This window comes from Notolepis coatsorum, assembly GCF_963971535.1.
Source record: "Notolepis coatsorum genome assembly, chromosome: 4".
Classification (NCBI taxonomy): Eukaryota; Metazoa; Chordata; class Actinopteri; order Aulopiformes; family Paralepididae; genus Notolepis; species Notolepis coatsorum.
In genome coordinates, this window is record NC_140168.1 from 14,320,891 (window position 1) to 14,334,777 (window position 13,887).

Consider the following 13,887-nt stretch of genomic DNA (forward strand, 5'->3'; position numbering starts at 1 on the left):
CTATTTTCTAAAACCCTACACACATATGCTCCAGCTCAAACCCCCCCCTCCCGGACCCCCTCTTGGACAAGTTATGTTTTTGTAGATTTTTTTAAATTGGGTTTTTACTACCGGGCAGTCAGACCCGGCGCCATGGGCAGGCATTGGGGGGCCGCGCCCGCCCACTGGGTCAGCTGTGCCCACCCTGGTAATTTTTTTTTTTTTTTTTTTTTTTCAATCAAAGTCGACTATCCAAATCCTTAGTCGGGGACAGCCCTAGTGGGCACTGATGTCAACAACAACACTACTGAAGCTAGCACGGCACTCTGTGATAATTCGATGTCTACCCTTAAGAATGTCTTTACAGAACATCGCCTTAGTATATGCTTCATCGACGCAAGGCCAATTTAATTCAGTTGTCATTTGAGAAGGACTTAACAAAAAAGTTCAGGAATGAGTGGAGGGACAGTGTTTTAAGAAGATTTCACTCTGTCCCCAAACGCCGCTTGCCGCTCTACTAATGATGGTGAGTAGCCTGTGGAGGAATTTTGTTTGCTTTTTTATGCACCTTATTTTTGTCAGTTCAGTTCAGTTCGTCAGTGAATTCAGAAGTGTTGAATAAATGGAGACTTTTCAAAGATATAGAATAGAATAGAAATGTATTATCCTGAGGGAAATTTGACACTCCAAATCACTCAACATTAAACATTTAGACAGAACAAGTCACAAATAAGAATAACAAAACAAATGGCCTAAGAATAGAATGAAATGAAATAGAATAAAAATAGCGACGAGCTATATATAGTCAAGACGAGAAGCACGTTCAGTCACAGACTCATACCCCCCCCCGACACTCAACTAACCGCCTCGGCCACTCCTTCATACCAGCGGCCATCAGGCTCCACGACAGTGGGCAGGGACTGCTGCCAGACATCCAACTACAACTACAACGACCTGCCATTGGCTGTGGAAGTGGGTAGATTCCAAGGTAAACCTGAGGAGGAGCGGTTGTGTGTTCTATGTGATCTGGGAGTGGTGGAAGATGAATATCATTTTGTTTTTTTATTGCCCTTTGTACACCGATTTGAGGAGGGCTTTATTTGAGAAAATTCTAATTGTAAATCCGGATTTGTTTTGGCAGTCTGAGAGTTGTATGTTGAGTTTTTTTTTTGTGTGGAGTACATCTTCAGTTTTGCACGATTTTTGGAGAAAGCATGGCACTTGAGACAAAACACACTATATCCTATATAATTGTATATGAATTCCTCTTGTTTCTTTGTTTACATACATTGTTTACAGCTTGTGTTATATTACGTTTTATTGTGTTTTCTTTTGTGGCCATCTTGTCGGTCATAATTTGTCACGTAATTTGTCAAGTATATTATTATATACTTAGCAATCATTTCTTCTCAGTCATGTCAGAATTTGTTCAGCTTACATAGTACACGCCCCTTTTCCAAGATGGCAGCTCCATGTTTTTAAGCTGTGAGTTGTGAGATTTTATGTATTTTAAATGTGTTTTTTATGGCTTTTTTTTACTACACCTGCTTGACATTGCCTTCATTCAGATACTGGCTGGACATAATCTGAAAATCTGCTTGGATTAGCTGCTTTCTGTCCGGTTTGCTGACATGCTTTCCCTGAGCTGAGGCCTACTCCATCTGCTCTACAAACTGTAGCCTCCATCTGCCCTGCTTTGTGGGCTACGGCCTACTAGCCTTCCAACTAGCCTCCACCAGCCCTACAGCAGCTGCTTGGATTACCTGCTTTCTGTCCTGTTTGCTGACATACCTTCTGTGAGCTGAGGCATACTACATCTGCTCTACAAGCTGTAGCCTCCATCTGCCCTGCTTTGTGGGCTGAGGCCTACTAGCCTCCTTGCTGGCCTCCACCAGCCCTGCAGCAGCTAGCCTCCACCAGCTCTGCAGCAGCTAGCCTCCACCAGCCCTGCAGCAGGTAGCTCCTCCAGCAGCTAACCTCCTCCAGCCCTGCAAACTTGTTGTTGTTGTTACTGAGGAGACTACTTGTTTTGCTTCTAGCGTTTTTGGAACAGAACTACAACAGAACTACACGTTTTTGGAACAGAACTACACAAACATTCTGTGCAAGGCCTCTATTCAGTGATGAGCGTTGCAGTGTTTGGTAGCAATTAGTAGTTTTTATTAGATTTTTACAATCCTATTGGATTTTTTACAACTTTCAACACCCATTTTAATAACTAACTTTTTTTTCTTCTGATCTTGGGGCTCTTAATTTTATTTTATTTTTTTTAAACATTGTATTACGAAAATCCCATGATGTGGCTACCTCCCCTGCTACTCTACCTGGTGCTGGGGATCTCCGGGACCGGTGTCGCTCCCGACGCTGAACACCCACAAGACACACCTGCGTTTGATGTGTGGCCTACCCCAGGCACCATGGCTTCCCCGGATTCAGAAAGAGTTTTTGCCAAGATGACAACCCCGCTGCTCGCGGAGGACCTTCTCTCATGGACGTCTCATCTACCCGGGGTTCTGCCACGAGGAATACGTTGTCTATGGGCCCAGGGAAATGGGAGACTTTCCCCCTATGCAGCGCGCACTTGCGACGGCAAGCCGACCAGCCCAGCGAGGAAGACCTGGCTCCTAATTCTCCTACTCCTGATGTCGGGTAACGTGAAACCGAATCCAGGCCCAGAACTGTGTCAGCTGCAAACGCCAGAGGAGTTTAGAACGAAAGACGGATTACGTCTTTTTCACCTTAATGTTCGCAGCATGATTAATAAGATGGACTCCATCAGAATATGGGCCGATTCGACTGACTCTGATATCATTATCCTTTCTGAGACGTGGCTCAAAAAGTCGATTACAAATGATATGATAAATATAAAAGATTACAATGTCTTTAGAACAGACCGTGTGGGAAAAGGGGGCGGGGTTGCAATTTATGTTAAAAACCATTTAGACTGCACCTGCATCGAATCCCTAACAAAACCGAAATGCTTTGAACTCTCTGTAATTAAACTATCGCTCCCAAATGGTTCAGACATTATAGTGGTCGGATGCTACCGCCCGCCCGCTGCCACAAGCGAAGCCACGAACATACTCTCCAATCTTCTCCATAACTGGACTAAATCCGAGATGGTTCTACTCGGAGACCTAAACTGGGACTGGCAAACGGATTTACAAAACTCTTTCAAGGACACTTGTGACTCTCTCTGCTTGGTGCAACTAGTTAACTCGCCAACTCGGTTAAACCAAAAAGATTTAGAGAAGTCCACTTTGATTGATGTTATTCTTACAAACGCACCTCACCGTTTCTCCGCAGTAGGCACGTTTTGTAATGATATAAGCGACCACTGCGCAATTGCTTGTGTGAGAACCTGTAAGGTCCCTAAAGGAAAGCCACGTTTCATTCATAAGAGACGATTCAAACATTTCGATGAGCAAGCGTTTCTACATGATGTTTTTAATAGTGATTTACACATTGTTTCACTTATGACCGATGTTGAGTTAGCATGGAATTATTTTAAATCCACCTTCTTGGCTATATGTGACAAGCATGCTCCTTTTAGGACATCTAGGATAAGCGGTAAAGATAACCCCTGGTTTAATGATTCTATGTCCTCTCTCATTCGACAGAGAGACACTGCCTGGGCTAAAGCAAAGAAATCGAATATTCCATTAGATTGGAATCTGTATAGGACACTAAGAAACAAATGCACTAAGCTGATTAAAAACTCTAAATGTGCCTACTATCTTAATGCAATTCATGACAATTTGAATAACCCTGCAAAGTTTTGGAAACTTGTTAAATCCTCCTCAGGTTCTATCACTCCAAACAGCCTTCCTGATCTCTTAAGGGTAAATCAGAGTGAAATCAAGGGCAAAATGGATATTGCAGACAGCTTTAATAATCATTTTATTTCTGCTGGCTCAATCTTTGATTCTAGCAACTCAGGGATGATCGCTGCAGAAGGAGAGCCAGGTCCTCCGCCACTTGACCCTGATCAACTGTTCACCTTTGCCCCCATCTTGACTTCTCAGGTTCACAAAGCTTTAATGAGCCTAGATGTAAAGAAATCTTCAGGCCCAGACAAGATAGAGCCGTTCTTCTTCAAAGTTGCTGCAGGTCTGATTGCAGAACCCATAACCTCTATTTTGAATCTCAGTCTTTGTGCTGGTGAATTACCTAGCTCATGGAAGTCGGCCATGGTTCTCCCCTTGTTAAAGGGCGGAGACCCCTCTGACCTAAATAATTATCGCCCTATTTCCAGACTGTCTGTAATGGCCAAAGTCTTTGAATCTCTTGTAAACGAACAACTGAAAAAGTTTCTAACTGACCATAATATTCTTAACGAGTCTCAGTCAGGCTTCAGATCAGGCCATAGTACTACTTCAGCAACTATGCTAGTCTCAAATGACATAATTGAAGCACTGGACAAGAAAAAACACTGTGCAGCATTGTTTGTTGATCTGTCTAAAGCTTTTGATTCTGTGGATCATGCATTGCTACTGCAAAGGCTTGGCTGCATAGGTCTTGGTAAAATGGCTTTGAGCTGGTTTAAAAACTATCTATCTGAAAGAACTCAGTGTGTTTCAGTAGAAGATTATACCTCAGCTGCTCTTACTGTAAACAAAGGTGTTCCACAAGGTTCTATTTTGGCCCCTGTCTTATTTTCCATCTTTATAAATGAACTAGGAAATGGGATAAACCCAGCACGTTTTCATTTATACGCCGATGATACAGTTGTTTACACAGTGGCTTCCTCTTTAACTCAGGCCATAGAGCTTCTACAGGATGCTTTTAATACACTACAACACTCCTTGCTAAGGCTAAGACTGGTCCTTAATGCAAAAAAGACCAAGTACATGACCTTCTCTCGCTCTCGAGCTAATACAGCTGTCCCCCCGATTCTGACACTGGAAGGGACATGCCTTGACAAAGTAGCATCCTATAAATATCTGGGCATATGGATTGATGAAAAGATGGCCTTTGATGTTCATATTGGGAACCTACTGAGAAAACTTAGACCTAAACTGGGCTTTTTCTTCCGGTTAAAGAAATGTTTCCCGTCTGAAGCCAGGAAGAGAATTGTGCAGAGTTCCTTTCTGCCTGTATTAGACTATGGCGATGTAATCTATATGCATGCTCCTTCCTCCCTGCTTAAAAAGCTGGATTCTGCGTACCATACTGCCATACGTTTTGTAACAGGTGCAGGCTCTCGCACCCACCACTGCACTTTGTATCAGTCATTAGGATGGTCCTCTCTGTACCAAAGAAGACAATCACACATGTTGATTTTTATCCTTAAGTCATTGCTAGGTAAGCTGCCCTTATATATCTCCAGACTTCTGTCCTTTTATACTTGCTTTTTTAATACCAGACGAGCAGCAAATGGGATGCTGTTAAATGTTCCTTTGATGCAGTCAGAGCTTGGTAAAGCTGCATTCTCCCACTATGCTCCCTTTTTATGGAATACGCTGCAAGTGAAACTTTGTCTACAGGCACTTCCTACTGTGAATGCTTTTAAAGGTATGCTACGATTAGCCCTTTATGAAACATGTAACTGTTTTACCTGATGCTATTGTTGATGTGATTATGCTCCTTGCCACTGCACAAATGACCCTCTGTATTTATATTTGAATTGTATGTTTTTTTGTTTAATGCCCTGTTTTATGTTGAAACTTGTTGTGTGCTGTGTTGGTCAGGACTCCCTGGAAGAAGAGATCTTGTATCTCAATGGGACATTCCTGGATAAATAAAGGATAAATAAAAAAATAAAATACTTATTGTTTATGTGTCTTGTAAGCCCATATGGGCTGGGCATACACCTGTATGTAAGACACGAAAATAAAAAACATCATCATCATCATCATCACTAGGAACCTAAAAAGGACAATAATACTACCTTTAGTAGTTAGTTAGTTAATTATATTGACTTGTTATATTGTTTACACTGCTTGTTTTTACTACCTGTACCTCCCCTCCCCCTCCCCCATGCTGCTATGATGCCTGAATTTCCCCAAGGGTATCAATAAAGGAATATCTTATCTTATCTTATGTTACATTTAGTCATTTAGCTGACGCTTTTATCCAAAGCGACTTACAAGTTCTGTACGACAAGTCAGCAGGAAGGGTACACCTCTATCAGCTGAGTAACAATGTTCATCAAAGTGTTGAGTGCTACAGGGTAGTATATTAGGACAAGTGCAAGTAAGGTTAGTTAGGGTTATTTTTATTTATTATTTTTTTTTTTTCATTTCAGATATTGGTTGAAGAAGTGTGTCTTTAGTCGATGGCGAAAGATTGGACGGGTTTCGGCTGTCCTAACTGTGGTGGGAAGGAAGTTCGTTCCACCATTGTGGGGCAAGGACTGAGAATAGGTCGGTATACACATGTTATTATTATTCATTTTATTTTATTTTTCTATCTACACTGTTGTTCCTTTGGGTTTGTGTTGCTTGTGTTGTTTTTACTACCTGTACCCCCCCCCCCTTCCCCATGCTGCTATGATGCCTGCATTTCCCCAAGGGGATCAATAAAGGAATATCTTATCTTATCTTATCTTATCTTATCTTATCTTAGTCTCAGGCAGTCCACTGCCCTTAGTTTATTTGTATTATTTTTGAGAGGTAAGTTCTGGTGGGAATTCAAACCCACGTCATGAGTAAGTGGTACACGTGGTTCCAGAGGTGAGGGGTGGGGGCTGAACCACTACTACACCTGCACTGGGCACACACAAATACGTAAGGCGACAACACATACATAATTCGACTACACACACACACACACGTCACACACACACACACACACATTTAGAATCTTTATTTATGTCCACATAAATACAATGTCTAAAGGACACATTGGCAATGGCAACCAAAGTTACACAACACACACATATGATGATGAACCAGACAAGTAACACACAGCTCATGGGTACAGATAGCAGCGTCTTCTCCAAATTGTGCGGCTGCCAATAATAGCTGACACTGAGCAATATCTTGCTAACGGTTTGGCTCTTCCCTTCGGAAGACCGGCCTTCTGAAGGCCTCTAACAGCGCAAACACACCAGGCACTCGCAGGCACTCGCAGGTTACGTGCGAGAACAGCGCACGTGGCCGGGCACACCGAGTCCGACTTCAGAGCGGGCAAAAGTGCACGGAGGAGGAAGGCACATTTACATTGGAACAGCTGTAAATGCCTGGTCTATATGCGAAGTCAGTCCCCGTTTGAAGATTTTTTTAAAGATTTCCAGTTCCAGTGTTTCTATTGTCCATTTTGCATGTATAACCAGTTATTATATAATTAATTAGAATGCTAGAATTCATTTTAGAATGATGATCAGTGTGAGTGTACTCCTGAAAAAGTATAGTAATATGGTTTATTTGTATTGGGAAAGATACAGACACATTAGCTGGTTGAACAACATCTATATGTGGTAATAATGCAGATATTGAGTGTATTTCTGTGAAAATGCGCGTGGCGCGCACGCCTCTGAATCCAACCAAAGCGGAAACGATCGCTTCCACCCCGCGAGTCGCGTGCCCGTGTGCGGCCGGTGGGCACAGCTACGTCCGTTAACATGGGAGCGAAAGTGAAGCGCTGGTCGCCCGCCTGCCTTCGTGCGCGACTGGTGTGTCTGCGCTGTTAACACCCAACTTATGAACATGACCCAGGCTTCCAAATATGAAAACTAAAAGTTTACAGTTGTAGCACACACACACACACACACACACACACACACACACACACACACACACACACACACACACACACACACTCGCACACACACTGTGCACCGGGATCAATCAACAAACTTCCTCATTCATCTGGATCCCTGCCAGAAGGGTTCTGCCAATCCTTTCACTTCCCCTAAATGTCACACATTCCAGCCTGCTGTGTCACACAGCAGCTATATTCGTGCACACGCACACACACACACTCACACACTCACACACACACTCACACACACACACACAGTCACACACTCTGACACTCAACCAAACCGATGTTCCATGTCCATTCAGTTTGACTGAGTCAAAGACCTCTTTCAAAAGCCTGCTGTGGTTGACTGAACCAAACTCTCACACACACACACACAAACACACACACACACGCACGCACGCACACACACACACACACACATGCACGCACGCACGCACGCACACACACACACACACACACACACACACACACACACGGACCAGTCTCTCTCTCTCACACACACACACACACACACACACACACACACACACACACACACACACACACACACACACACACACACACACACACACACACACACACACACACACACACACACACACACACACACACACACACAGAGATACTGTACACACACCAGTGTCTCTCTCTCTCTCTCTCTCTCTCTCTCTCTCACACACACACACACACACACGGACCAGTCTCTCTCTCTCACACACACTCATACACACTCACACACACGGGCAAACAAAGACACACACACAGTCTCTCTCTCTCTCTGTCTGTCTCTCTCTCTCTCTGTCTCTCTCTCTCTCTCTCTCTCTGTCTCTCTCTCTCATGCACACAGGGACTTTGCAAGAGAGAGAGTGAGTGCACACATTGGCTCTCTTTGTGGGCCAAGGACAAGGGTAGATGCCCCCCCCCCCCCCCCCGGGTTTGTTGCGAGGCTGGCGGTCCTTAGGGAATTCCCACTCCGTGTATCCGACACCAGACCAAGGGACGACCTGAGGCTTTTTGAAGTAAGGCTCATCAGTACACCCATCTCTCTCCCTCTCTCTCCCCCACTCTCTCCAATCTCTCTCCCCCACATCTCTCTCTCCCCCTCTCTCTCCCTCTCTCACCCATCTCTCTCCCTCTTTCTCCCCCACTCTCTCCCTCTCTCTCCCTCTCTCTCACCCATCTCTCTCCCTCTCTCTCCCCCACTCTCTCTCCCCCATCTCTCTCCCTCTCTTTCCCCCACCTCTCTCCCTCTCTCTCCCCCACTCTCCCCCTCTCTCACCGATCTCTCTCCCTCTCTGTCCCCCACTCTCTCCCTCTCTCCCCCATCTCTCTCCCTCTCTCCCCCTCTCTCTCACCCATCTCTCCCTCTCTCTCCCTCTCTCCCCCACCCTCTCCCTCACACACACACACACACACACACACACACACACACACACACACACACACACACACACACACACACACACACACACACACACACACACACACACACACACACACACACACACACACACACACACACACACACACACACACACACACACACACACACACACACACACACACACACACACACACACAGACAGAACACCCTGAAGAATGGATCTCAAAACCCCACCCTCTTTTATTTTGTCCGAGGAGAAAGCAAACATTCGCGATTGGAGGATCGAGAAAAGAGGGGGGCGGGGTTTGAGCACAAAAGCGTACTACCTTGGCGGCGTTCATGCTCCGAGCGCTTGATGAGATTAAGCGAAGACAAGCCTCTCTCTTTGGGAACACAGAGGGTATTCAGACCTCCGCGTCAGCCGGGGCGGGGGGGGGGAGGGGGGGGGTGTACCGAGGTATATGGGGAGGATGTGTACGTGAGGAGTGGACGAGGAGGAGGGGTAACGTGATCAAGTCGTTAGCAGGCCTGACCTCGGTGTGCGCAGCAGGAGAGGTATTTTGGAACGTTCCGTTCTCAAAGTTCCGATCGCACATACAGTAATGTGATCGTCTTGATTAGAAAACGTGGCCTTCTTCACCGCCGGCGACGGGGATCGGATGGGATCCATGTAGACGAGCAGTTTGAGCTACAGTGGGCCTCGGGTAGGCCTGCCGCGATAAGCAATAAATCGATTAATTGCCGCGATAATTAAAATGAATGCAATGATTTTGACGGGCGCGATTAATTGCTATTTGCGCGTTTGTTTTAATGAGGCGGACCCAGTGCCCCTTGTCAGTCACTGTCCGTGTTGGGAGGCGGGCCGCTGGCTTTACTACAGAGCAGTAGTATAATATCAATAACAACATTAACGAGACCCTCGTTGTGTCTATTCTGCTAACGTTACCTCTCATTGTGTCTATTCTACAAGCGTTAACGTTAACGAGCATTAGGCTAACAAGCTGTAACGTTACCAGTCGCGTCTATTTGCTAACGTTAGCATTAGGTAATAACCGGTTTAAAATGGATGGTGATTACCTCACGTTGTGTCTATTCTACTAGCATTAACGTTACTCATACAAACAATCAATAGCGAGTTATATTGATCACGCTATGTACGATAGCCATGCTAAAACGCTAGCACAACATTAGCACCTAACCTAACAACAAGCCTTAACAAGTCAGCGATCTTTTTGCGAGACTAAACTCTCCGCTCGGTGGCAAATTGTGTTGATGTCGGTTTTGTTTAATCAATAAATGAGGCAGAATACACAGTGACTGTATCCTTTGTTTATTGCACTTGTGCCTGCTGCAAACATAATGATTATGAAATCCTAGAGACGCGTCTCTATTCTATTTCTGGTACCCAAAAAGTACCTGATAATAATCACAACAATACTTCCGGTCCGGTCGGTGGGCTTCAAAATAAAAGTCTTAAACACCGGAAAAGACGGAGCGGTGGGCTTCAAAATAAAAGTTTTGGGAAATAAATTTCTCAAAAAAAAATTCTCTAACCGGTCGCAATAATATCGCTTATCGCGATATTTTCGGGGGCAATTAATCGCCCAGCAAAATGTGTTATCGTGGCAGGCCTAGCCTCGGGGAACAAAAGGATAATGAAATAATAATAATAATAATTGTTATGACCCTTGTGTCATTTATTGTTGTTAATGTATTGTGCAGTTAACCCCGTCTCCTCTTCCTTCCCAGTACAGTGAGCAATTAGTCTGCGTGTGTGTGTGTGTGTGTGTGTGTGTGTGTGTGTGTGTGTGTGTGTGTGTGTGTGTGTGTGCGTGCGTGCGTGCGTGCGTGTGTGTGCGTGGTGTGTGTGGGGGGGGGGGGGGGGGGGGGGGGGGGGGGGGGGGGGGGTGATGAGCTGCAGGTGGGGTTCCTCCGATTGGCTGGAGGACTGATTCACAGAGGAGCCGATTGGTCCAGCCGGCAGATTTACACGCTAGCTGTCAAGTCCTCTTTCTCCTCCACTCCCTCCCAACAATCTGCTTTGATGTGTGTTGTGATTCTGTAGCGCTGACTCGGTTAAAAGCCATGCCATTAATTTTTGAAGTTAAGTGACCTGTACTGAAAGGTGACAGTGATAGTTTAGATGATTTAATCTTCTCTTTAACCCCTTTCACTACCACACTACAGAAAGTTAACCTTTCACTACCACACTACAGAAGGTTAACCTTTCACTACCACACTACAGACGGTTAACCTTTTACTACCACACTACAGACGGTTAACCCTTTCACTACCACACTACAGAAGGTTAACCTTTCACTACCACACTACAGACGGTTAACCTTTTACTACCACACTACAGACGGTTAACCCTTTCACTACCACACTACAGAAGGTGAACCTTTCACTACCACACTACAGACGGTTAACCTTTCACTACCACACTACAGAAGGTTAACCTTTCACTACCACACTACAGACGGTTAACCTTTCACTACCACACTACAGAAGGTTAACCCTTTCACTACCCCACTACAGAAGGTTAACCTTTCACTACCACACTACAGAAGGTTAACCCTTTCACTACCCCACTACAGAAGGTTAACCTTTCACTACCACACTACAGAAGGTTAACCTTTTCACTACCACACTACAGACGATTAACCCTTTCACTACCACTACAGAAGGTTAACCTTTTCACTGCCACACTACAGACGGTTAACCTTCTGTAGAGTGGTTGTGAAAGTGTTAACCCTTTGTCGTGTGGCAGTGAAAGGCTTGACCTTCTGTATTGTCGCAGTGAAAGGGCTAACCCTTTGGTAGTGTGGTCATGAAAGGGTTAAACATACAGGATGTAAATAACCTTTTTGTGTTCATATCTAACCTCGTCCGTCCACTTCACACATTGTAAGGTAGCAGCCAGTAAGAGGGAGAAACCCTGTTATTGTTGTTGGTACACTATTTTCTCATGTTTGCTATTTAGAAGTTAGGTTTGATTTTGTATTTTTCTGTTTCCCTTTTGTTTTGTTGGGGAACGTTAGGGATTCGGGGTGAGTTACATTTGTTTTGTTTGGGCTCTGCTCGGATCTTTGAAAAATAAATCAATAAACTGCTACATGAGGTTCTGATTGATTAATATATCTGCATTATTTTATCCCACTTTATGCTTTGCTCTTGCTGCTTGTTTTACACTGATTTTATGTCTTGTTTCTTACTGATGTAAAGCCCTTTGAACTGCAATCCCCTGTATGAAAGGTGCTATACAAATAAAGTTATTATTATTATTATTATTATTATTATTATTATTATTATTATTATTATTATTATTATTATTATTATTATTATTATTATTATTATTATTATTATTATTACTTTGACCGTTTCATGGCTCGGAACGCCCATCTTGCCTCGTGGCATTGATCATGAGCCTTGAGTTTATTTCAAAGGGAACTGGGACATTTGTGCCAAAACCCTTACAATAGGACTTACTAGGTATTACATACAGTACCGTGCATTCCTCCTTGAAGCACACGGGAGGAAACAAGACACTCTCGTTACCAAATCTAAGTGGTGGTGTAGTGGTTAACACTGTCGCCTCACAGCAAGAAGGTCCTGAGTTCGATTCCCGCTTGAGGACCAGGTTGCCAGGTAGGTTGTAGGTATCGTCAAATCTCCCGATACAAGTGTGTTGTTGTAAGTCAGGTTACCTGATTAATGTTGAGTTATATTTCATATTATGTTAATATTGATTATTATTTACATTTGAAAGCAAGGTTGGAAGAGTGTTTGTTTATTATAGTCAGAGATACTATTATTTACATTATAGTCACCACATTAGTTAGTAGAAATACAAGTCCCAGAATGCCTTGCGCCTAGTAACCTAGTAACCAGCTGCGTCCATTTATAGTGATTGAAGTTGCCGACTGAAGAGAGGGTATGTGACGTAGAGAAATGTAATGTAACGTGTACCGGTGTAACTTCTATATAAAGGACACTTTTGTATTATAACTCGACTGTATCGGCAAATCCCAAACGTCATCAGCCGCGATCAGAACGGGGTAAAACCTTTCAGACGCACCTTTTCCAGCAAACAATTAATTCAGTTGTGTCGTATCAAGTTCAGATGTTGTTTATTGTGATCCCAACGATCTCCAAGTATAGGATGCACAATTCCAAAGGAAAGCGAATGAACTTACAAAACAAATGAATATTAACACATTAACACTATGATCGCCGGGAACGAGTTTTCACGTCATTCAGAGCCATGCTCATTCTGCCGAAGACGCCGTAACTCGTCTTTGATGTCAATATTTCAAAAATCTGTCATCGAAATCATATTTCCTTTCCGGAGCCCTGAGACACAGTGCTGATCTCCTCTCAACTCTCTAGCGGTTCAAGAGCGCCATCTGGTGGCCGATCGGCAGATCGCCAACCGGATATTAACCTTTGAAGCGGTAGTACTCATCCAAATGTGGTCCGGCCACTCTCTATAGCTCCCGCAACTCCATCTTGAAACACTGGATAATAGATCGCTCGCCCTAACTCAATAAACAACGTTATTTGGACGTATATACTATTATACAACCTGGAAATGGATCGGGCATTTCTACATCCCATAATAGAAAAAAAATCTGTTCCACGCTCATCTGCCAGCGGCGCGAGGAAGCCACGGTAAGATTCAGCATTATATTCTAACGTATTCTATACTAACTGATCTGATGAACATATGACCCACTCTGGATGAATCATCTAACGCTGCCCACGGAATTATAAACGATCCCCCGCCCATCCGGTCATCATCAGATGATGCGTAGAAA

The 13,887-nt window shown here is 44.1% G+C and overlaps 1 protein-coding gene across 1 annotated transcript in view; it reads right to left on the bottom strand.

The window, feature by feature from the left end:
• The window catches only part of LOC311226413 (integrin alpha-6-like), a gene marked incomplete at its 5' end in the record, with an annotated part of 54,000 nt that extends 50,920 nt beyond the window's left edge, over positions 1-3,080 (bottom strand). The window contains one exon of the mRNA XM_084311839.1: positions 3,064-3,080. Coding sequence (XP_084167965.1) covers positions 3,064-3,080 — 17 coding nt within the window. The remainder of the gene's footprint in view (positions 1-3,063) is intronic.
• Positions 3,081-13,887: the final 10,807 nt, after the last annotated feature.